We start from the raw sequence: 24,854 nt of genomic DNA, 5'->3' as shown, positions 1-24,854 counted from the left end.
AGATCCACTGATTATTTAGTTACAATGCTTTCCAAGTAACTTCAGGGCTGAAATTTAACAATACTGTGTCCTCTCACATGCATTCTTTCAACACACATTACTGAGTACATACTTACTTTTCCAGTCACTCTGTTATAAGATACTATATAAGACATTGTTGCACTCAAAGCATTCTAGTGAGAAGCAAGGAACACAAAAAGAAATGCAACACAGTGGTAGTAGATTCTATAACAGAACAGAAGCATAAAAGATAGTTTGGTAGGATCAGATGAGACTTTCCAGATTATGTGACAGTTGAATTTTGAGTTTCTGAAGGAGCTGAAGATGGGAGTTGGAGACAAGGAAGATGCAGAGGGACACTGCAGATACTGTGTGTAGGTAGCATGGTCAGAGATACTGGCATGAAAAGCATGATACATCTGAAGAACTGCAAGTAACTCAGTCCATCAGAAGCACGGGAGAAGGGCAAGACTGGGAAAAAAGAGAGCAATGAAACTGAAGAGGCAAACAGTCACAGTGCAAAGACTCTTGGAAGTTGGGCTATAAGTTTGGATGCTACTCCAAGGGCAATGGGGACTCAGCCAAAAATTTTAAGCAAAGGAGTAATATGATCATACAATTTGCATTTAGCAAGATCACTGCAATGAAAGAGGAAAAGGTTAGAAGCAGGAAGTTAGGAGACTGTGAAAGTAACCAGGAAAAGAAATAATGAGGCCCTGACCTAAGGTAGCAAAAGACAAGGAATAAGATGAAATCACCCCAGGAATCACACAGAGGAAGACAGACCCCAAGGAACACTGATATTTAGGGATGAGCAGAAGAAGGTTGACTGTGGAGAATGAGAAGTAACCCAGAAGTAACCCAGTGGTAGTATCCTAAACTACAAAGAAAGTATTTCAGGAAGAAGGTATTATCAACATATTAAATTTTCAACACTCTATAACATCCAGCAGTATCGTGATAAAGTCATCTTTTGCAACTTCAGCGAGAACTCTAACAACACAGAATAGATGGAATACTAAGTGTTCAGGATAAGTGGAAAGTGAGTAAATACAGAGAGCGACATATAGAAAATCCTATTAAGAAGTCTGACTGTAAAAAAAAAAAAAAAAGGGAGAAAATGAAGTAAAAGGTTAAAGGAGATGGATAATAACGGCACGAGGTCAGAAGGTGTTTTTTTTGTAACTTTGTTGTTTAAGATGACGGTGACTTTACACAAGTTTAAATGTCCTTACTTACTCTTAGGAGATGCATGTTCAAGTATTTAGGGGTTAAGTGCCACGTCTGCAATTTACTTTCAAATGGTTCAGGAAAGAAAGTACCCATTTACGTCTGGAGAGAGAACGAGAACAGGTGCAAATGTAGCAACACATACACCTGGTGAATACAGGTAAATGTTTATGGGTGTTCACTGTATTACTTACTATCCTTTCAATTTTTCTCAACTGTCGAGCATTAAAAAAAAAAAAAAATTAATGGGAAAATCCAGTCAATAAATGTAACAGAAAAGAACCAGTACAGAGAGGAACTGGAGATACCCAAGGAGAGAGGGTGCAGAAAAAGAGAGACCTGGATGAGGCCTCAGGGGAGACACTGATCCCTCGTTTTCACCAGTGAAAGAACTGAGGCCCAAAGAACTATATTAAATACAAGAAATACTGTAATTAACTACATGATTACTTGTTAAATAAGTCATTTATGTTCTTAAGTGCAAAAGAAATTCGCAGAAGGGAAAGATCACCACCAATCCTTGACTGGGTGATCGAGGAGAGAGCAGTGACACTGGAGAAAGCCATTAAGAAGAGTTAACTGCCATTGCAGAGAAAGATCTATTATTTTTTCCAGACCTTACATCTTGGAGACTGACTACACTGATTTTAGCAATGAGAAAGGTGCTACTAGAAGAGAACTTCCCTCTCTACTAAAAAGCGTCTTTAATGGAAAGTACTAACATTACGTGTTGTAGGTATATGTAATTATAGTGAAAGAGCACAAGCGCAGGTGTGCGGACTTTAAACATTTCATAACATTTCTGTTGCTACAGTGCTCTTCAGAAATCTAACCAATACGAAATACGTGAAAATCTGCACAGTACAGGTCTTGAAGGGCAAAAGGAATTAACAATAATACAGAACTATTTCACAGATAACACTCATAGGAAATCAGGTCCACTACCAAGAGCAACTTTATGGGGATCTTTTCAGTACCAGTTCAACGAGAATAGTGAAACAGGGAGTTATTGTTGGCAGTTTCAATAATATAGTCTTTTCTTTTATTGCCAAGGAAACAAAGAACTGAAAACAGATAACTTAAACAGATGTGAACCGAGAGGTGCAGTGATAAGTCTGCTCTGGCTACAGTATCAATTTGTCCTTATTTTCCTTCATGTATGATGCCCACCCTTAGTTTACTTTTTTAAAGAGGAAATAAGAACAGAATTGTTTTTGCATGTGTGAAAAGCCAAAGGCTTGTGTAACAGATTTTTAAAAATTAATAAAGGCTGTTATGAAATAACCATTACCAGAACTTCCATCTAATAAAATTAAAGTTAAGAATTAGAATTTTTTAAATGAAAGGGAATACAATATGTTTTATTCATAGCATAAAGCAAATTTATCAGGTAAATCAAAGAACTGGAACACGCATATGGGTTGTGATAAGCAAGACCAAGCGAAATGTTTAAGGAGCTACTTCAGAATGATTTCTGATGCGGTTTCTTAGAAAAAAATTTTATGGCAAATGATGATTAGCATCATCATGCTACTAATGTTAGAAATTAAAATTTGAGAGGTACAAAGGTTACACTTCAGTCTCTTAAATTAGTACTATCAATTTGTGCCAATGTAATAGTCCATTAGTATAAGCATGGCTTCAAGGTTGCTTCTTTTTTTTTTTTTTCCTCCCAACGGGAACACCAATTTACCCTTTTAAATAACTTCACATGGAAAGCAAACGTCTTCTCTTCCTATTTCACATAAAATACAGAAGATAAAAACTATAATAAAATATCTGTCCAGATCTTAGTTGCTATGGCAAACTGGGAACATTTTCTTGGCTATTCTAAATGCTGCTTTGGACAAACAGACATTACAGACCAGCTCATTGGTAATGGGAAAGCAGAGAAGGGCTGTATTTGTTTTGTATCCTCAATAAAGGAAGCTTGGGGAAAGGTGAAGACATAAATAATACGTAAGCAAAAGCTTTCACATAGTAAATTTAAAATAATTATATAACTATATACTTAATACATCAAATTGCATGCTGAAAAAGGTTCTTAGCTCAATGCTTTAAATACAGGTGTGCCGAGTGTGTTTGTGAAAGCAATGAAGAAAAATATGACCTTCTAAAAGAGACAAATTAAAGGACTATTGTGAACATACGTTTGCAGTCAAACAGTACACTCACTCTTTAGTGCCAAATGACCCTTGCAACCTGGCTGTATTACTGAGCACTCCATTTACCATCCAGTTTCCATCTCCTTCCCCTGTTAAGACTTTCTAGTGGCCGCTGTGATGAATTCATGCAATGAAGGTGGCACTTCAACCAAAGTCCCACCCATCCCAGTGCATGGAGAAGAACACTGGGTACACTGGTCCTTCTGGGTTTACCCCTACTTGTCTTATATTGAAGAAGTACAAAGCCTGCGTATTCTTTTGTACTAGCTTCTATCTGGGATAACTAGAAACCTGATAAATAACTGAGCTTCTGTTCCAAACTGGTTGCTTTATGAAAACACACCTTGTTTTTCTAAGCCATTCAGCAAATGCATACTGATAGATTACCTACTTGCTATCAGCCTTCTCCTGCCACAAAACAATCACTAACATCAAGCTTAAAGGGAATTTAAGAGGAGCTATACACATGACTCTCTTCATATTTCTGTTAAAAGCAATAAATGAGGGGAAATGAAACATTAATTCCATAAAGGAAATAATCTGTTTTAGAACACCTCAGTCAGCATTTTATCAATATAATAAATAATATCTTAGCAACTAGATAGCTAAAGCAGTCACGATGAAGCAAATGATGTCACCACTGTCTAAGACAGCAAAAGCCAGTGTCAGGTTCAGAAAATTCTAATTTTGGTTGAAAATTCAAATGGAAAGTTTACTGCTAAAAGAGTCTACATCTGAACAAGGGCAAATGCCACAGTAAAACAGAGAAGCATTTTTGGTTTTCTCCCAAGCATTATTAAACATCCAGACATAATACCATAGCCTCTAAGGACACTGTACAATAAATAAAGCTGAGCCAAATCAAAACACCCCTCCCCTGTGGGCATGTACCATCTCAAAGCAAAAATGACACAGAAAAGGCAGCAGAGCGTTCCTACAATAACAGGAGCTATTAGTATTCAAACACCATCTCACTTTATCAATAACCACGGTGTTTTTCCTGGGATTTTGGCAGAGCTGGACAAGTTCTACATGTTGTTACTATGTCTTAAGAACCTCAAAATGTGCTTAAGTAATTTTCTTCTTGTTTCACAGGTTAAAGTCTAAGTAAAAGACTCTTTTGCAGAAAGTGATTAAAAAAGGGACTTTTCATTAGACAGGGCCGCTTACCTGCTAGCAAGACTGAGCAATTCATGTTTATCTGCTACAGCTGACTTCTTCTCAAGCTCCCACATTAGGACGTTGATCAGATGTGAATTTTTAATTACAATCGGCACTTCTTCAAACATGTGCTCAAAGGTGATATTTCCCTTTTTCAATCTGTGAAGCATGTTAAAAATACGTTACTCTGGTGGTCAGAAGTAAGTGTTAAAGTGATTATTTCATACATTTTCCCTAATTACAGGCCCTCTTCAGGATTTTTGTTTGTCTCATTAGCACTCTTTTAAAAAGGGAGAGAAACTAGAGTTTTACCGAGTCAAGCATAAGTCGAGTGATTTGAACAACTCTGAAAATGATCCGAGTTGGAGCTCTAAGACTAGAAAATAAGACTCTTAGCAAAAGAAACTATTGTTTCTTCACAATCAGGTTATCTTCAAAATTTCAGATACGAAAATGTAAATGCCATAGGAAATCATGCTATATAATCTACATCTAAAACATTTAAAATAGCTAGAAATGAGAAATACTCTAGTTTTTGGAAAGTTCACTTCAAAAGCCAACTGAACTCGAGAGATTAACAAGTAGCAGGACACTCACACGTTACTCCACACGCAGTGGCTGAGAACACAGCAAGAACGCAACTCCTCATAGTTTAGTTATAACTACCATGCCCAGGAATTGTTCATGAGTTAGCTTTTCTTTTTAAATTCTTTGCATGTTAACTTCTTTAGGAGCCAAATGGTAAACTAGTAATGAACCGTCTGTCCTACATGAAGTCAAAAGCACTAACTTTAATAAGAAATAAAAATTCCTATAATTAACAGAAAATGAAAGAATTCTGAATTTTTTAAATTTTAATGTAAATATTCCAATGCCATTATGTAGGATCACAAAACAGCTTTTTCAATTAATTCTTTGCATACCTGTCACCCATAAAATATCCAAAAAATCCACATTCCTTACTGAACCCTAAAAAATATTTGTATCTTTCCACACACCGCCCCCCCCAATGAAACAGGAGGTCAGAAAATAAGACAAACAGCTCACAACTGTTCTGACACAGAACTTACAATCTGACAGCCACTGAACACTCACTCATCCCATCTCCCTTTTATTTAATCATATATTTCTTCAAATCCAGTAGCTAATTAATCCCCACTCTAACTGAATTCACCCATGCTGAGAACAACAGATGAGACATTCCATAAAGAATAGTTTAAACATGGAAAGGGAGAAATCAAGTGGCACTCAGCCATGCAGAAACTTCTACCGTCCACATGGCAAAAGCATTACCACACCACCACCGAGGATTCAATACATGTGGCAAACTAATATCTTAAAAGAAAAACACCCGATCCTTAACACATGCCTTATAGGCCCCCAAACACTTACGCTTCGGGAGAAAAATCCTTCTCTTTACAAACTTCCATCAGTTTAGGAGTCAGTCTGTATGCCTTTAGTGAGAGAGACCCTTGGGCAGTTTTTATGGGATCTCAAATAAGGAAAAGAAAAAGAAATTACTAAGAATTCTGTCACTACCAGTGCCCAAATGACACTGGTTCTGGGCACATTCTGTTAATTATCATAGTCTTTGCAAAACGAAGATCAAAATAAATAATCAGAACACAGTTTGAAGCAGATTCAAACCAGCATAGCAAACAGTAAGTGAAAATGCAGGAACCTATCATCCTACTTATAATAGGCAGAATAACTTCCTCCCGAAAGTATAAACAGAAGATACAAAACACAGTTATTTTCAAATCTATTCCTCAGCTAGAACCAGCAATCTTGACAAGAATTAAATACAGCATATGTTCTATACATCTTACATACATCTTGTATAATTAGAAGGAAAATACTAATGAATATTAAACATGAAAATTCACTGGATGCATTGTGTAGTTCTTAGTCCACTAATTTAAATGAACAGCCCTTCCAAAATTTAGCCATCCTAACAATCACTGTTCAAATTTTTTAGTTAAAGCAGATTCTAAAAACAAAACCACTAAAGTCAAAGTGCAATCACAAGTGTCTCTTTAGTTTTAGAGAAACTAATTTTGTCAAAGCTAACTGCTTAAACACTCCGTGAGTAAGGGAGCTTAGCACTTGCTGCATGATAACGGCTCCGGCATGCCAATATTCGCCTAAAACCTGTGTTAACATTCATGTTGCCTGAAACTTAACACAGTGAAACTTTTAGCAATAGGTGATAAAATGAAAACCAAAATAGATTGAAACAAGTGGAAAATTCATCAAGGTCTGATGATGCAATGTTTCCAGCCAGTATAAGTACACTTTAACAACTTGTTCTTTACTGTAATCCAATTGTTAACATACTGAAACAATTTGGGGGCAGCTCATAAGATTGATCGTATTCATTAGTATTTTTTCTGACAGATACTCAGGACGTTACATTTACTTCTCAGCTGGAAACTATATGCAAGTCTGCCAGATATGGCAAACTGTGAGTGTTTGGGGAGGGGGAAGGCTATAAAGCTGTTAAATTGCCTACAGTTCTGATACAGCACAGAACATCTGGTCTGGAGAGCTTGAGGAAACACCATTAAATAGGCCGAAAAGAAAAAAATCTTTGTGCTAAGAAACAGTCCAGGTTTTGTACGCTGCTGTCAGAGGTATAAAAAAAACTTGGCACACTGTGTTACGATTGGTCAGTCACGTACAGAGCCAGACACTCTAGCAATCGGGGTTTGTTAGACATCTGGTCTAGTTCCACCAGCCCCTTCAAATGAGGGAGGGGAGATGGAGGAATAAAAATGAAGCAGCTACTCCAGCATTCCAAAATGTACACATCAGGGCTCTGATAGCAAGAAAAATAAACAGAAAGAAGGAAACCCTGTCTAGACTTAGCTGCTGCCGAGGCTGCTGCAGAAACAGGCTTGGTATTGACTTGAGAAGGCCTGCCAGGCTGCTCTGAGAGGCGAAAAGACAGAAAGCAAAAATAGTAGTAGTAGTGATAATATTAAGGGAAGAAAAGAATAATAAAGGAAACACCTACTAACCGTAAATGAGAACGACAGATTCTTCAATGGCATGCTGGTAACTGAACTGAGAATCCAGAAGCGCCCGGGTGACGAACGAGCCGTAGTATGTGGACTGGTACCAGCCCACGTGGAGATGGTCGATGTTTACGTGGCGAAGGCTCCGCATCATTTCCATCTGATATTGGACTAGAGGATGGGGACGAGGGGGACAAAAGAAAAACTATGTAATGACATTACCCAGATTAAAAACAAGCCCTTCTGGAAACAAATTTCTACACAACTATTTATTAGCTAAAGGGAACAGGTTTCCAGATTTTAAATTCATTCGCTTCACATGTAAAGAAAACAAATTAAGCTTTCAAATCATTAGGGCATTCCTTTTCTCATCAACAAAAGCACATTTTGTAGAAACAGTATTAAAAATGTAATAATAATGCCTTATTCCAAACAAGTAATTATTTATTAAATGTGTCTCCACTTTTAAGGAAAAAATTTGTGTGATTACTAAATTGGCTGGTTTTAAGAAGTTATGTTTGAATTAATAATTTGAGAGTAGTTATCGATGTCTTCAACACAGCTTTTAGAACTGAGAAGTTAAAACCATCAAGAAAACCAACAGGAAAACAATTAACTACCACATTATTTAAGTATGAACAGGATACAAGCTGTAGCTGATTAAAAATATAAGAATTCATTTTTGCCTTCAACTGGTGCCCCCTGCTGCATGTGCTAAATTTAGAAAAGAATTCTTTTTTCTTGTCTGTGTGTTCCTTTGTGTTAAGTAATCACCAGTATTTTTTTTCATTAGAATAGTTATATTTTAATCGCCATGTATAGAATGAAACAGTTGGATGATTTTTACATGTCAAATTAATGACTATAATGTATATTATTAACTCAAAGCCGTATTACTAGAAAAATGGGTGCAGACACTATAATAAATAATGTATTCTAAAAAGCAATATAGGCCAATAATGAGTAGCAAATATGTAAAACAGGAGAAAATTTTATAGTTAACATAATATTCAAGCTATTTCTATTATAATAAAAATGCATGACTGTGTTGAGTAAACATATTTGCTTAACTCAAAATCTAACCATTTCATTTTCAAAACTCTTAATCAGGTTTTAGCAAAAGTAAAGTTAAATGTCTGTCATTTCCTTGGTTATATAGCACTACGGTTTTACAAAGCAAACAAAATTCAGGATCATAAAGTATAAAAGAAACTTCCCCAGATGGACACGGTCTTTTCAACACGTGTTACTAGGTAAAGAAAGTATAAATCTGCTTATTCCAAGGAAGGTTATATTTCTTATGATAAAAGATGGCAGCCAACTCATCAACTACTCAAGAATTATGTGTTTTTTGAAGTTTTCTTTTTATATACAATATGATGGCCTCAAGAAGAAGCGGTATAAAATTAACACGGTAATCTTGAATCAATTATCTTTTATCTTAATTTTTTCGCTCTCTAGCATATAAGATACCCCTCTTCCTAGCCAGTTTAACAGATTCCTATCAACCACATAAAACTGGGATAGAACCATCGCTATTGTCTCTTTCTGCTTTAAAATTTCATAACTCTTTTAAAGTAAAATCACTGATTTGGCTAGTAAAATTTAATCAAATGTAACTTATGAATGAAAAATTCTAATATCACCAGTAAAACAGGAGCCAGAACTAAATTTAATATTTATTTTAAAGGGATAGGAAAGAGGAGACGGGGAGCAATTACCAAGCAACTGACAGTACAAACACAATTTTATAGGATGAGTTTTTTAAAATTGGTACTTCTAAAACATCTGTCAATGTACAATTTAGCTGTAATATAAGCAGAAGACAGATTCTACCAACTGGCAATAGTAGAAAAGAAGAAAAGACCCGGAATCCTAGACCCGGATCTAGGTTCTCATGTCGGCTCTGAGATTTCTGCCGTGGGGAATCTTGCTGTCCTTCTCTGATGCTCAGTTTTCCCATCTCCAAAAAGATCTGAGAGCTCATCCCAGTCAAAATGCTACGATTCCACACTGTTCACTGGATATGCTAATTACAAGTAATGATTTTTCTATAAACTAAAGCAGGTAGCATGCATTAATAATTAAAATAAAAGTGCTTTCCTATGAAAAATATTCTGTAATCTTACTAAGTCAAACAGCCTGAATACAACAGATTTTATAATAGCATTTTCAGGATGCATGAAGTAGAAAACTTTACAATCAGTAGCAAACCTCCAGATTCCTTCTTCATCCAGAGTCTTACCTATGTTACAGCCCCCTGGTTAACGATAAGGAGGAAAATGAAGTGTTTCTCTCAGCTAGAGAAGAGACTAAATACTAAGCCTATGAATGAAGCCTGTCGCCCTCGGAGTTACCATTGTAATAAGTGCCAATGTATTTATTTCTGGGGATTGAGGGATGAAGAAATAAACCTCTATATTATGGGCGAGGTTGGAGGTGGGGGGAGCACTTCTATTTTCCTCTTCCACAGCTTAGAAAATCATGACATACAAGATTTTACGAGGCTTTAATAAAAATTTATTTTTAAGGTCATAAGAGTTTTCATAGGATGAAAATACAAATTTAAGGGTTAAGAGCAATTACAGGTGAGTTAATAAAATTGCTTTTGAAAATCTACAATGAACTGGAATTTCACTATTACACACAAAAAACATATGTGAAATTTCAGGTCATTCTTCATCTAGGTTTAGACTTACCACCCCAAATTTTTAAATTAAGAAACACAACTTTTTTTTTTTTTTTTAAATGAATGTCCTCTTGGAGGTATCAGAGCAAGAAAGGATCTAAAAAGACTACAAGTGATCCTTGAAAAGGTGAGGGTAAGGGTGCTAGAGCTCCAAAGTGAAGTTGGGGTGCACTGAGGTCCAGTCCTCGCTGGAACTACACATATGAGGCTCCAATAAATGCACAGTTTAAAGAGGTTACTTCGATTTAATAAAAAAAAATTTTTTTAAAGAAGTCATATTTGTTCTATTATATGCAAGCAAGAGACAACTCAGAAACAGCCAAGTGAATTTTGATCTCTGCAGTCTTTTAGGTCTATGTCCTTGTTCTTATGTTAACACAGACATGTGACCCTTGTCTCCTTTCACAGTTTTTCCTCCTCCTCCAATCCAAGTTCTCAGAAAGTACAAAATCAAACCCTACAAAAGCTTCCCGGTAAACCTAAGTGGGGATAAGAAATGCACAGCAGACTGTCCCACTAAACTGTCTCAAAACTGTGCTCCCAACACACCCATTAATCAACTGAGCTGAGCTGCCACACCAGCTGACACCCATTTACCCTATGACAAGGAAAAAAAAGTCGTGATACAGTGACATGCCAGTAAACTTTACACAGGAAATAAGGAACGATCATTCCAGATTCTAATCTCCCAGGCAAATGCCACTGCTTTAGTGGCTCTGCTAGTCTAGTCCCTCTCAGGAGTTATGCTGGAGGTGGAGGGGAGGGATACCGGGGGTGGGCAGGTGAGGCACAAACAAGAGACCCAGTTTAGCTAGGACACTGGGTAAACAGAAAGGGGAAGGGCTCGTGCTATCTGGAAAGGACTGTGAGGACGTGTGTCCCAGCCCGCAGGCTCTGGTGAGTAGGGGCTGGTGCTATTTCCTTCTCATTCCCAGCCATCCTCACTTACCCTCTCCCCGCCACCACAGGCCACTGGAGTTTTAAAAAGAAGGGTAGAAAAGATGTGGCTAGACAGATAAGGTTCACTCCTATCTCTCACGGTAGAAAAGATGTGGCTAGACAGATAAGGTTCACTCCTATCTCTCAGGAGGAAGAGAATTACAGCAAAACAAACAAAAGAGAAAGGAGAAGGAAAAGAAAACCAAAGTTCCTTGAGATAAAGTGCCACACCTCCCTACAGTTGAGTTAATGCAGATCAATGAAATAAGAGACAAGCATTTATTGGCAACTCTGCCGAGTTGGCTCAGGGTTAGAGACACTTTCATTTTTGTTCTAAAGTTCTCGTATTTAACAGAAGCCCAAGTGGCAATTTCAACCAACGATATTAACTTCTGAGTTAATGGCTAAATATTTCTGGAGAACTTTCCAAAGATGAATAGCAAGGGAAAACTTTTGGGGAGAGGGGGATTACTTTAAAATATGATAATATTCAATAGAAAGGCTCAGAATTGTGTAGTGAGAAGTTTAGGAAAGAACATTTTAAACGTTGTTAGTTTAAAAAGCAAACCCCCTGCCGACTGACTGAGGAGAAACAGTGCACAGCAAATGAATTTCAAAGACAAATTGGTAGTTACTACCAAGCCAACTCAAATTACTAATACAAAAGCTACACTTAGATGCAATTGAGGTGGTGCTACAAAATTTGGAAGGATTATAAAAATGAGGTGAAGTTTTATAAATCTCTTCAACCTCTACAATTGCCTTCATTGCTTAAGCCGCTCGCAAGCAAAGGAGAGCCTGGTTTACAGCACCGAGTAACTGCCCGCAATCTGGCACCAGTGTATTCACATTCACTTTTTCCAGATACCCTCTTTGCAAAACAGTCAATTTTAAACTGCCTAGAGCTAAACAGTATTAACTGAGGCAGGCTGCCCAATAACTATTCCTTACAAAAATCCACCACATTTGTTGGGCTTTCTCTCGTTTTATCTCCAAATATGAAAACACTGAAAATAATCTGCTGCCTTATATTTAAATGCTGTATCTGGACTCACACACTGGCAAACAACCGAACAAGAGTTTGAGATATGAGTTCCCCTTAAGATCACCGGGAAGGACAATGAATTCGAAGCTTTTCAGTTCAGCACAATAATTAATCAGCATTCTTTTCACCTCCAATTCCTCACCTTCATTTTAAAAACCACCTTTATTTTATTATTTTAAGTGAGCCCTCATGAAATGCAATTTATTGCCAAAAAACAGGAACAAAGAATTACCACAGTTGGCCAGGCTGGGATGAGCTGAAAGTAGAAAACTGAAGCTGAAGCATACTCTAAAACTATCTGTCTGGCAGACTGTTGGGCGGGGTCGGTGGGGGTGGGGGCGGTGGTTATAGATGTCTTATTGGGGAACAATTAAAGGACCAAGTAATAAACTAATTTAAATTTTAAAAATTAAAAACAATTCAATGGATCTATTGTCTTATTTGACTACTTAATATTGTATCAAATAAATCCAGATCATTTAAAAATATATTATAATAAAATCTTATTAAAAATATACATAGATATAGCCTGGAGGAAAAGGACAAGACTAAGCACCAGGAAAGAAACTAGCACTTAGTGAGCACTTATTATGTCACACTTCCTGCTAAGTGGTCTACATATGTTATCTGACTTTATTCCTCACAATAACTCTAATGAGCTAATCACGATTACTGAAATCCTTTTAGAAAAGCTGTTTACCACAGCTTGTAAGGTGGCAGGACTCAACTGGACTTTAGACTTTCTGACTCCGAAGCCCAGGCAACCATCCATTTACAGAATCTCATCTCTTCTTTATTAGTAAAGTGTAGAGTGAATTATTTCTGAATCAATAAAGCATAATAGAGATACACCAGAAATACACAATTTCTAGGTTTTCAGAAACCACAGCTTGTGCATGTTTTATCACTAAATTAACTAGTAATTTAGCACTACCAGTAAGATTTTAAGTGATAAAACCACCTTCAAAGATTTTTAAATGTCAAAGTTGAAATTATCACAAACATGTAATCAAACTCCTAAAACACTGCATTCTATGTTACTATTTGAAACTAAGCACTGGACCAGATCAAAGATGACCTGCACAAACAGATCAAGAAAAGGAACAAAGAGAGACCAGATGTGTAGTTGTACATGCTCTTTGAAACAAAGAAACAAACTAAGCTCAACCAAGAGATGCAAACGGCTTTAAAAGCAAACAAACAAACAAAACCCCACAACTCTGAAACAAATCAATGATAACAACAAACATGACAGGAAAGTGGAATACATCAAAATATATCTGTTCTAGCATTAGGGCTAATCTAAGGAGGGCTTTTAAGAAAATAATCACAACCCTCTTTCCCAGCAGCACCATGAGACACGGTGAGCACGGACAGGGTATGAACTGTGAAGACTCTGCCTCATCATTTAATAAGACAAACTATTCTGTACTTTCCTCTTCATATCAGATTTTCTGCCAAGCCACACATACGTTTCAGGCAATGCTCAAAGCTAGGAGCAGATGTAGATTTAAGCAAACAGAATGTGCATTTGAAAAAAGAATTAAATAAGAGTCTACTTTGGGTAGAGAGAACTACAGAGTACGTACTTCTTAAAACTTCCATATTCTCTTCACCCAGTCTGCATTACGTATTCATCCTTTCCGCCCCCCCTGCAATTAATACACCTGTTATTAAGGCCACGCTGGAACTGCTTAAGAACTATGGTAAGAGTTCAATTTCTCACAATATAGAGAAATATAGAGTCCAATATAAATTCTACTCTACCTAGATATTAACCTGTTCTATTTAAAAAGAAATAACAAAAATACTGCCTTTCTTAATCTTACCAGAAATATTTTTTAAAGTGTTCATTTGTCCTGGGTGGTTTAATTTCTTCTTTAAAGTGTTTATGAATTCTGACAAGTAATTTCTTCTGTATGCCAAGCTGGGAATAAAGGAAGAGGATGTGTGTGCTACCTTATCTTTTAAAACTAGTAAGAGCTTTGAAAATTATTGGAAATCAGGGTTTTTTAGAGGTTTTAATGTATCTCAAGAAGTCTCCTATGAAATAAACTGGATTCTTCACAGAAAATACTGTGTATATCCTGCAACAAATTCATATTGTATCTTCTTAACCAAATCATGAAACACAGCCAAGAAATCCTATTTCTCTGAGGTTACGAGAATTTTTAAAATATATATACATTTATGTCCTTGGTCATGAAAACAGATGCACGTAAGTGAATGACACAGAACAGCAACTAAGTTAATTGTATGTCATTTGAGATCTGTTTACACAAACAAAGTAAATTCACTTTGATGGGAGCAAGGGGATACAGACCCCCTTTCCTTACCTATCACCATGAAGAAGTCTCACTTAAAGAATAACCTACTGACCACTGCTACCACTTGCTACAATTAGGAGCACAGTATGTTAGAAGACCAAATGAGAATCTCTGGGTTTAGAAAAATATGTATTTCATGCACTTTCATGAGGACAGGTAACGCCCCTGCCATATTTACAGCTATATATCAAGTACTTGTTTAATGCTGGCACAAAGTTAGGTACTAAAAGAAATATTTCAAAAACCTAATTGTCGTTAATGTACTAGAGAAGGGTCGCAATTATTAGGAAATTATAGATAGATAAATCAATCCATCTCCATCTTACCATGCTCACAAAGGACATGAAGTAGCTTGCATTAAAAAGCATAACCAGTAAAATCACATCTAGGGAAATTACAAATTAGATTAAAGAAGGTGGAAACTGAAGGTGAGGCAGAGACCTGAACAAAGTGAAGCAAGCCATAGATATTTTGGTTAAAACACACAAATTTAGTTCTGGGCTCTGGCAGTCAAATCAAAAAGGGAAACATGGTAATTTATATTATCCAAAGGGAGAAAAACATAAGATCCCAAAGTAGGTAAGACTTTTATCTCGTTCTTAAGCCTAAAATGAAATTTTCATGTGGGGTTTCAAAGGAAAACTATTGTACAGTTTTTTGAGAAGCAAAAGGATTTCTCTAATAGAACAATCACAACTGATTTACCTTTTTTATAAATCTAGGTTTTTAAAGTAAAACAAGGAGAGAATGGCTCATGAGTCATAACACAGAAAACAGTTTGTACAAGTTACAAGCAGCAGCAGAAGCAGCAGCAGGGGAATAAAAGAAGAAAGGGCTACGAAAATGAATTAATAGCTTCATCCTGTAAGAAACTACCTATCAAACTCAGGCTGTTCAAAACACAGAATGGGATGCATCAGTAGTGAGCACTAAATATTCAAAATACAGAACAAATGATCATTTTTTGGAAGTACTGTTTGCAGTATACAAGCAATACTGTTCATTCTGAAACCATTTACTGAGTATCACCTGTGCTGGGAGCCTGATAAAAGTTACAGTGACATGAGCTTTAAAGGTACCCCCTCTTCAATAGGAGCTGGTGGTCAATTAACGCATTTACTTCTCTCTCTGAACCTTAACTTCCCCACCCAGAAAATGGTGGTTTCAACTTCCAACCATATGATGATGGCAACTTAAAAAACTTACCTCCAGTCCAGATGGCTGTTTGCTTAACGAGCATTTTTCGGTAAAAGTATACACTGACTTTATCAATCCCACCCTCCATGCCTACTAATTCTATGTTTTCTCCCTCAGTGAGAGGCCCTGAGTCATCAATCTTGTCCACCTTCTCCCACACTCAGCTCATATAGTCCTCTACTTTCTTAATAGCTCTCAAATCTGTTTTCTCCAAGGCAAAAATCATTTAGAATGTTTCTAAAAATTTTAACTGGGAAAATGCTCGTGAGATGCCAAGAGGAGGAAAAAAAGCAGAATATATGAGTAACCTAGGTTGCGCCCTCCTCCGAAAGAGAAAAACTAGAAAGAAATATGCTAAAATGGTAATGGCAACAGTTCTCCGGGGAGTGGGATCATAGATGATTTTTGTTTTCTTATTTATTCTTACCTTTATTTTCCATGGTTTTCGGCAAAAGAAGTGTGCAATACATACAATATTAAAGGAGTACGTACACAAGTATCAACAGCATTTTCTTTTGCTGGCCAACTTATTACATTTAACATGGTCACCAAATAATCTGGATACCAGAGCTCCTAAACTGTGGGAGCAGAGAACAGAATATGGTACCAGACTATTCAGAATCTGAAGTAGCCAACCCGGTCTGAATACCATCTGCTATGGACTGAACTGTGACCCACCCCAAATTCATAGGTTAAAAGCTTGACCCCCAATGTGATGGCATCTGGGGACAGGGTCTTTGGGAAGTAATTAGTTTTAGTTGAGGTCATGAGAGTAGGGCCCTCACAATGGAGTATGTGCCTTTATAAGTAGAGACACCTCAGAGCTTGCTTCCTCTCTCCATCCATAGGCAGTACTGAGTAATCAGGCTGTGTGAAGACACAGTGAGAAGGTAGCCACAACCCAAGGAGACGGCCTTCACTAGACATCAACCCTGCTGGCACCTTGATCTTGAACTTCCAGTCTCCAAAACTGAAAAATAAATTCCTGTTGTTTAAACCATCCAGTTGTTTAAACCATCCAGTCTATGGTATTTTGTCAGGGCAGCCCAAGCTGACTAAGACACCATCTTTAACATATATTAGTTGTGTGACCTATGACAAATTGTCTCAGCCTAGGTGTCTGCCATTGTAAGATGGGAATAAAAACAGTATCGACTTCATGAAGTAGTAAAGAGGATAAATGAAAGCCTTAGCAACAAGAGCTTGGTGCACTGAATGACCTCAAGAAGAGCTCAGTGGGTTTCCACCATCACCTATCATTCAGAAATGCTATTTATAATCTAGAGGTTATGGTATTTATCTGAGTCAAAGGAAAGTTTATGTACAAATATGAATATGATCAAAAAACAGTCTACCATGAAAAAGGAAAAAATACTTCTTAGATACTAAAACTATAAACTAATTATTTTCAGTACAATAAAGAACAGAGTCAATAAAGAGACAAGCTACAGAAATTAGATTTCGAGAAAAGGTAATCTTGGGTGTTCTATTATTACTGGGTATATAACAATATAATTGCATTGTGCTATATAAGTTTCTATCTCCTGATTGCATTTGTAACTCTTCCAAATAAAGGAAATAAGCTCCCTGCCCCCTCCCCAACAGGTGACTTTAGAAACCGTGCTGAGAATACGGGGGGGAAATGGGAAGGAAGAGTGAGCAGCAGTGCCACCTTACACAAGGCACTGACTGAGTAAAGGTTACTGGAAATACTGCCCACGCAAGTGACGGAGCTCAGCTCAGTTCAATACAGCAAACAGCTTTCTAACGTGCCACCTATCACTTGGTAGGGTGATCCACTCCTGCAGCCTCAACTGTCCGAAGACAGTGCCCTTTACCTTCAAACATCAGGACAATTTGGATTAGAAAATCAGCATTAAAGATGCTATAAGAAGAAAGCTTGAAGGACACGAATAAGAGTATCCTTAACTGCAACGCAAAGAAGGGAAAGCTGGCAAGAATGGAAAGTGACAGGAGTTAAAGAAAAGAAAAGGTGAGGAAGAGCAAATAATTTCCCATGGATTATTTATATCATAGAAACAGAAGTACTTGTAACCACACTCTCCATCCAACCCTTTTTTGCCCCCATCTCTTCCCCTACACACTCAGCTTCACGCAAACTTATTTTTATGGGGTAAGGAATAAAGAGGTCTATGCTGAGAAAATGGACAAGCAGAAACCCTCACAGCCACCACAATAAATCTGAGGCTTGATCCTTGTGGCTTGTTTTTAATGAGGCCGTGTTACTTTTCCTGTTACAATCTCTTTTTCCCAAAACCATACAAATGTGCACTTTTGTGGAGAGAGGGTGTAAAGCTTTCACTAAATTCTCAAAGGGGCTAAGATCCAAAAAAGAGTAACAAGCACTGAGATGCAATGGAGAACAAGCCAAATGTGGTCTTGGCTCTCAGGGAACTTCCACTCCTCTGTGCACATGTAGGGGGAAGGTGGAAAGGAGGCAAGATGCGAAGCAGTAATCAATTCAGTTCAGGGGCAGCCAAACAGTAGCACAGACAGCACTGAGATCACCAAAGACACACCATTCAGGGAGAGTAAAAATGACAGGCCGAAGGTCCCAAGGAAACCCCAGCAGGACACCCAACAGATTGTCACTTTTACCCTTGTCCTACCAAGACCAGGAAGTCCATCATGTGGGAAGCTGGATGGAGGCTTCATCTAAACAACTCTGTGATTTAGATTAGTAATTCCCAAGAGAAAATACACTCCTTTACCCACCAGATGATATGACCGGAGCTAGTAAGCTAAGACTGTTCTAAAGGCAAGGAGTGGTGATCCCAACAGAGAGGTAACCTTTCTCCATTTGAGAAGAATACACATTTGGGGGGAAAGCTCTAGCAAAAATGTTATGTTATAAAAATACACTTAGCACAAATTTTATCCTGCTATGTTACAAACGTTCCTTGAAATACAGTTCTACAGTCACACACTAAAAACCATCTTCAAGCAACTCAGTAAGCCTGTTATCTTTTGGAGTTTTTACACAGAGATCTCTAGAAGCCATTACTGAGACTTGTCTAATCAGTTGTCATTATGTAATCTGAGGTTCCTAAGGATGCTTTTCTATGGCGGACCTCTTGGATTAGAGAGGAAGATGAAACAGCATACAGGCAAGAAGTAAAAATCATTGAAAGGCAAGAAAAGTATTACAGAAAGATGCTGGAAGGCTACAAAACAGACCAAATAATTCTCTTCCGCAACTGGCAGGCAGGATCCTGCCAGATGTTTGAAATAGAATTAACCTCTATGGGCTGCACTGACAGAAATACACTGCACAACTATAAATAAATAAATATCTAGGGAAGCATAAATAACTATCTAGGAAAAGGCTATCTTTGTTTTACTTTCCCTGAACTTGTTTCAGATTGTTCACCCCCCACTCAAACCGCCAAAAAAAACTGTCCCTCAATGCAGTGTCCAGATACAGAGCGAGCTGGGTATGCCGAGCCTTGAAAAAAGGTGCCATTTGCAATCTTCCAAAGCATTTTCAAACCAGGTAATATCACCTTAACAACAACAAAAAGCCCTCTTTTATCCCCAAAGGATATATATCTCTTCCTTGCAGAATAGATTTTGATGGTCAGATAAAGGCAATACAGCTTACAGAGGCTTCCTCCTTATATTCTGGGGAAGAAAAATCTTGAACAGCAAATTCATACATTCATCCCTTCATACATTCACCCCTTCATACATTCACACAGCAAGTATTTATTTCAAGCTATAATGTGCTGGACTTTTAGGTGCTGTCCAGCAACAGGGCAAAGACAGAAAAGGTTCCTGCAGCTGACATTCTAGTAGAGAGGAGCAGGGTGACAGCCAGCATTCCTGGGTCTACTCAAATGCTTAATGTTCCCTAAAGAAAATATCTGGATAATCACATATAGTTCTCTGGGCCTTTAAAATGAACAAACTATCTCTGTTAATAACAACCAGGAAATCAAGCTTGGGAATCAAAGGCCTGGCTTCTTACTTTGCAAAATAATACAGCACAGAAGAATAGTTGCAGGCTGAGAAAACAGCAGACCTGAATGGCATGTTTGGCTTTGCCATTAAATACAATAAAATAAAGCAGAGGAAAACCTCCAAATAACCAAACTGCCCTTAAAAATACAGTTTTAAAATCATCTAATTTTTAATGTATCTCAAATGAAAAAATGATTTGGATTAATGCTTATCACATGGTCATGGTGATCATAATAAACAGTAGTAAAATGGCAATGATTACCATTGTGAGAAAACTGACATTTTTTAAAAGAGTTAAGGCAGGACAACTACTGAGCCTGCGCGTCTGGAGCCTGTGCTCCGCAACAAGAGAGGCCGCGATAGTGAGAGGCCCGCGCACCGCGATGAAGAGTGGCCCCCGCTCACCGCAACTAGAGAAAGCCCTCGCACAGAAACGAAGACCCAACACAGTCATAAATAAAAAATAAATAAATAAATTTATTTAAAAAAAAAAAAGAGTTAAGGCAGGGACCAGATAAAAATCCCCCACGAATAAAACTTCACGTGTTTCTTTGCTAGGTTTTGAAATTGGAATCAACTATCTCTATTGTGCCTTCAGGTGCTAATATTCCAGAGATAAATGGGGGACAAAGTCAGTTTCACTAAAAACTATGATCTAGAAACCCTAACAATAAGAATGGTCAGAAGAAGGGGAGAAGTATAACAAGGATCACAGTTTAAGAAGTGACAAGAGTTCTAGACTATGGAGCATAAGTGGGTTCCTCACACAGCAAACAGGCCTGAGGCTAATCCCTGAAGGAGAGGGGGCAGAGGTTCAAAAAACATCACTAGATTTTCCTCCCAACACAACCTTAGTTCAGACAAACAAGCAACTGGGACAACCTCTCTCACACTTGAATCATCTGCAGAACGTTTAATGGACATCTGCACTCATGAAAACCACTGATTTCAAGTTTTTAAAAAGCTATTCTAATTTTAATTATATAAATAAAAGTTTTAATAAAATTAAAAACGAAACAAAACTGCTGTGTATCAGTGACAGAGATGATTTGCATTTACCTCCAGGGTTTAAATATACAGCCTGGAGATGGGTGACTTGGATTACAGGTTATATATCTGAGAAGGTTCTTTTCTCGTTCTATTTCTACTAAATCAGCAGCTCCTTACTCAGACTTGTAGGTCTCATCAGGAGAAGCAGCCAGCATTTCGTTCCTGTCAGATGATGCTACATATATGAATGAAGCAGACTAGATTCTAATCCTTGATTTCATTAAGCTCTGGAGCTATTCATATCCTGCTGCACTATTGAGATGTAGTTTAATATGCCTAGCAATCTCATCAATTTCTTCCTCTAATAAATTAAAATTATCCAGGCTTAGTAAAGCGGGGACACTTTCCTCATCCCAGTATCATCATCTCAATGTTAAAAACTGTGGTATTTTTACTCAAAATTAATACTATAAAGCTACTCAAGATACTACATGTTTAGCTAAAACATGCCACTTTAGCAAATTATTTGAAGGAAGGAATGAAAATAGCTTTTACTGTCATTGACTGTGTTATAAAGAAGGTATAAAAATGTAACCTCTACTCTCACGTCAAAGATTCATACAGGTATCTTTCTCCTCACAGGCAGGTTAGAAAAGCAGGGTCAGATTTAATCTCTTCCCACACATTTTTCATTGAACATATGCTAAAGATAAGTATTGAAAGATTGAAATTTCAATTTTATTATCTTCACTATTTTCTTCCATACTAAATTAAGATTGAAAAGCATAATAGCATTATTTCATCAAGTCTAAAACTCCACTAAAGCGTAAGAAAGGAAAGAGAGCTAGCAACTTTAATCATAAAACACCATGGATTAAAAAGTACATCCCAATTTCACAGATGTTCAGGTGCAAAAAAAAGGAGAGGAGGGGAGGAGAATTCTAGAGCCAATGAAGCTGTTCCCTGTAAATAAAGTAGTGTGTGGGCAGGCACTGTGGCAGCAATGCTTTTTTCTTGCCAGAAATACAACTGTACTCTATCAGTACTTTTTCTAGTCTATATAACTCACAAAACAGTTGTTAAATAAAAACTCTTCTCTTGAATCATGGATTTTCCATGATGAACAAAAAACCGCCTGGCACTTTTCCTTCATACAAGAATCACATATATGCTAAGGATGACTGCTTTTGTGCACATCAACAGTGAAGCTGAGTTGGCTAGTAACATGCACATTTAATAGGAAGTGCTTTTGCATCTTCTATGTGATTGAAACTACAAAATATTAACTAACAGTAGTTTTGTAAAGGAAAGGATATAGGTACTCTGCTTTCTCTCCAAACAAAGCATTTGTCACTAACTTTACAGCTGCTTTTACAAGGTTATCTGCAATAGTGCAACTTCTACTTGTGTTATTTAAAAAAAAAAAAAAAAAAAAAAGGTGCTACTTTGAATGATGCTCTGGTAGTTGGGACTCTTGTCCATCTTTAGCGACAAGATACATTATTTTTGGAAATAGTTCTTTGGAAAGTATTACATTTGTCCTGGAAAAACTTTATGGATTTATAAAAATTGTCATTGTACTTTTAAATCACACAAATGTTTTGGTGGCACTGTGCCACCACTTGACAAAGTTTCTTAAATAACCAAAAACTTTGGGGACTAGGGGCAAATTATTCAAGAAGTCCATAAAACCTACTTTCGAGGCATGTGCCACAGTGATTCTTATTCACTTTTCTTTTATTGCTTGTATAAATCATCACATTCTTAGATTCTCATTCCTAGCATATACAGATCCACATTCCACTGAGGCCAGAGTTTCTGCGGACATTCTGGGCCAGATAGTTCTTCGTCGTGTGGCTATCCTGTGTGTTGTAGCGTACTGCACAGTACCTCTGGCTTCCACACACTGGATGCCAGCGGCGCTCCCCAAAGCGATAACAGACAGAATGTCTCCAAACACCGCCAATGTTCCCTGAGGAGCAAGCCCCAGCTCTCCTCAGAACACTGACATAGGCACGGGAACCCTGTTCCATTATCACATATTATTCTGAGACACAGTGATTTTGTTACTGTTTTTACGATTGAATGAACCATTCCCCCCCCCTCATTTTTGAGATGGAATTACAATACAATAATAAGAATGAAAAATCCAAATTCGACAAACAAAAATATGTAAATGATGTAAAAGTGGTAACCAAAACAAACTACCATATTAACTATCATCCGAGACACACTGACCAACTCACTATCCTTTAGAGCACACATACAAGCTTTAAGAACTTAACAATTATTAGGAATGTAGAGAAGTCTTCCAGGAAAGTCATAATCAAGCTTACACTTCAATATGTAAAATGTATATGAACACAATTGTTTCAATGCCTTTTCCTCTGAAAACACCAAAATTTGAAGGCAGAAAGTGAAGGATAAATTTTTTTAATGTTCATATTTTAAGTGTTTCAATATAAAATTCACTACTATCAAACTCTGATGTAGGCCAGGGACATGAAGGACTTTCAATTGGTTTAGAAAAACTATTAACAAATACATGTGCAGTTGAGATCTGCAAGTTGGGGGCCAATTATGGCGATCATGCTTTCTTATAACTTGTCTCCTGATACGATACTATTTACTAACACTAATTATAGAAAGACCGGAGGGTGGGTAGACCACAAGCCTGAATTAATACAGCAGTACTAATATACATGGCAGACAAGGGAAAGGCTAGACATGTATTACTCATCTTTCAGGTCTTAGCTCAGAAACCCCTTCTTTCTGGAAACTTTCCAGGTTCCCTAGTCCAGGCTAAGTGCCCTTACTTTGTGTACCGTGCTCCTGCTTTTATAAGATTATTCCACTACACTATAATCACCTTGTTGTGTTTACATTTTCACAATAAAACCACTGTGTCCTCAGCACCAAGTACACTGCCTGGTACAAGTGGTGCTTCAGTAAGTCCTTCTTAAAAAAAAAAAAAAAACAACTCAGATGAATCCTATGATAGCTTTCCTTATGATATACAAAAGGAATAATAATAAATGCAAGTTTATCCAGAGTAATTAATATCAAGGAGTGAGAAAAAAAAATCCTGAAAGCAATCTGGAACACTGCAAACACTGGATTAGAAACCTCAATGAGCACTGTAGAAGACTGTCTCTATATTTAGAAAGAATGAATCGACATTATGTAGCTAATTTACTTATGTCTTTTTCAGAAGAACATACTGTGGGAAAATAAAGATAATATTTAAGATTATGTTTAAATGGAGAATTTTACTCCATTGGGCAGACTGTAATTCAACATTATTTGTAATCAAATAAATTTGAACCAAAATATGTCAATTTTCACCTGAGAAATATGTAACTTTAAAAAAATATGCACAATGATGGTGAAGATGTGGTTTAATTGCAGGGTGACATATGTTCCAAGTGTGGCTGGGCTCCAGTTTATATTTGTCCAAAGCCCACATTACTTGGCATTGGTTTGGATCTAAAGTTTCCCAATTTGTGTGGTAAAGTATATGGTCACACTTAAATGATACTCTCATATACTACTGAGAGCAACAACCTTTAAGGAAAAATGCTGGCTCTAAGAAAAGCTTCTACTTACTGAGCACCTATATTTCAATCAATAAATCAGATACTCCCTATACTTCATATGTAAGGAAGATATTACTTTTTCCATTTGTTACATGAGTAAATTGCCCACATAATAGGTAAGTGACCACCATGGCTCAAAGCTAGATGTTCCCAGCTACCAAGCCCACATTCTTTTCAATATACCATAAAAACATTTATGTCCTTTAACTCTGATTCCTCTGCTGGAAATCAGCAAAAAGGTTATAATTCATAACTGGAGGGAGGGGTATGTTTTTAAGTGATCATCAAAAACTGTTTATAACAAAAAACTAGAAATTGTCTAATACGTCTGACAACAGGAAGAAGTCAATTGTGATACATTTATGCCTTCAAAAGTTCACAATACAGCTTTAACAATGGTGAAAAGCATTCAAAAACACAATAATATGCAACATAATATGAAACAGATACAAAAGGTAAAAGCACTCTAAAATTTAAAATGTTAAAGCATACTTAGAAGGAAATATACCAAATTATT

The 24,854-nt window shown here is 37.1% G+C and overlaps 1 protein-coding gene across 1 annotated transcript in view; it reads right to left on the bottom strand.

Moving 5' to 3' along the window:
- Positions 1 to 24,854, bottom strand: part of EIF3H (eukaryotic translation initiation factor 3 subunit H) — an 86,327-nt gene that overhangs the window by 6,897 nt on the left and 54,576 nt on the right. Inside the window, exons 3-5 of the mRNA XM_007188799.2 lie at positions 7,577 to 7,744; positions 5,949 to 6,048; positions 4,566 to 4,715 (exon numbers count right to left, since the gene is read on the bottom strand). Of these exons, the coding sequence (XP_007188861.1) occupies positions 4,566 to 4,715; positions 5,949 to 6,048; positions 7,577 to 7,744 (418 nt within the window). The remainder of the gene's footprint in view (positions 1 to 4,565; positions 4,716 to 5,948; positions 6,049 to 7,576; positions 7,745 to 24,854) is intronic.

This window comes from Balaenoptera acutorostrata, chromosome 17, assembly GCF_949987535.1.
Source record: "Balaenoptera acutorostrata chromosome 17, mBalAcu1.1, whole genome shotgun sequence".
Lineage (NCBI taxonomy): Eukaryota > Metazoa > Chordata > Mammalia > Artiodactyla > Balaenopteridae > Balaenoptera > Balaenoptera acutorostrata.
Note: the sequence above shows the minus strand (reverse complement) of the source record. Positions and strands in the feature narration are given on the sequence as shown.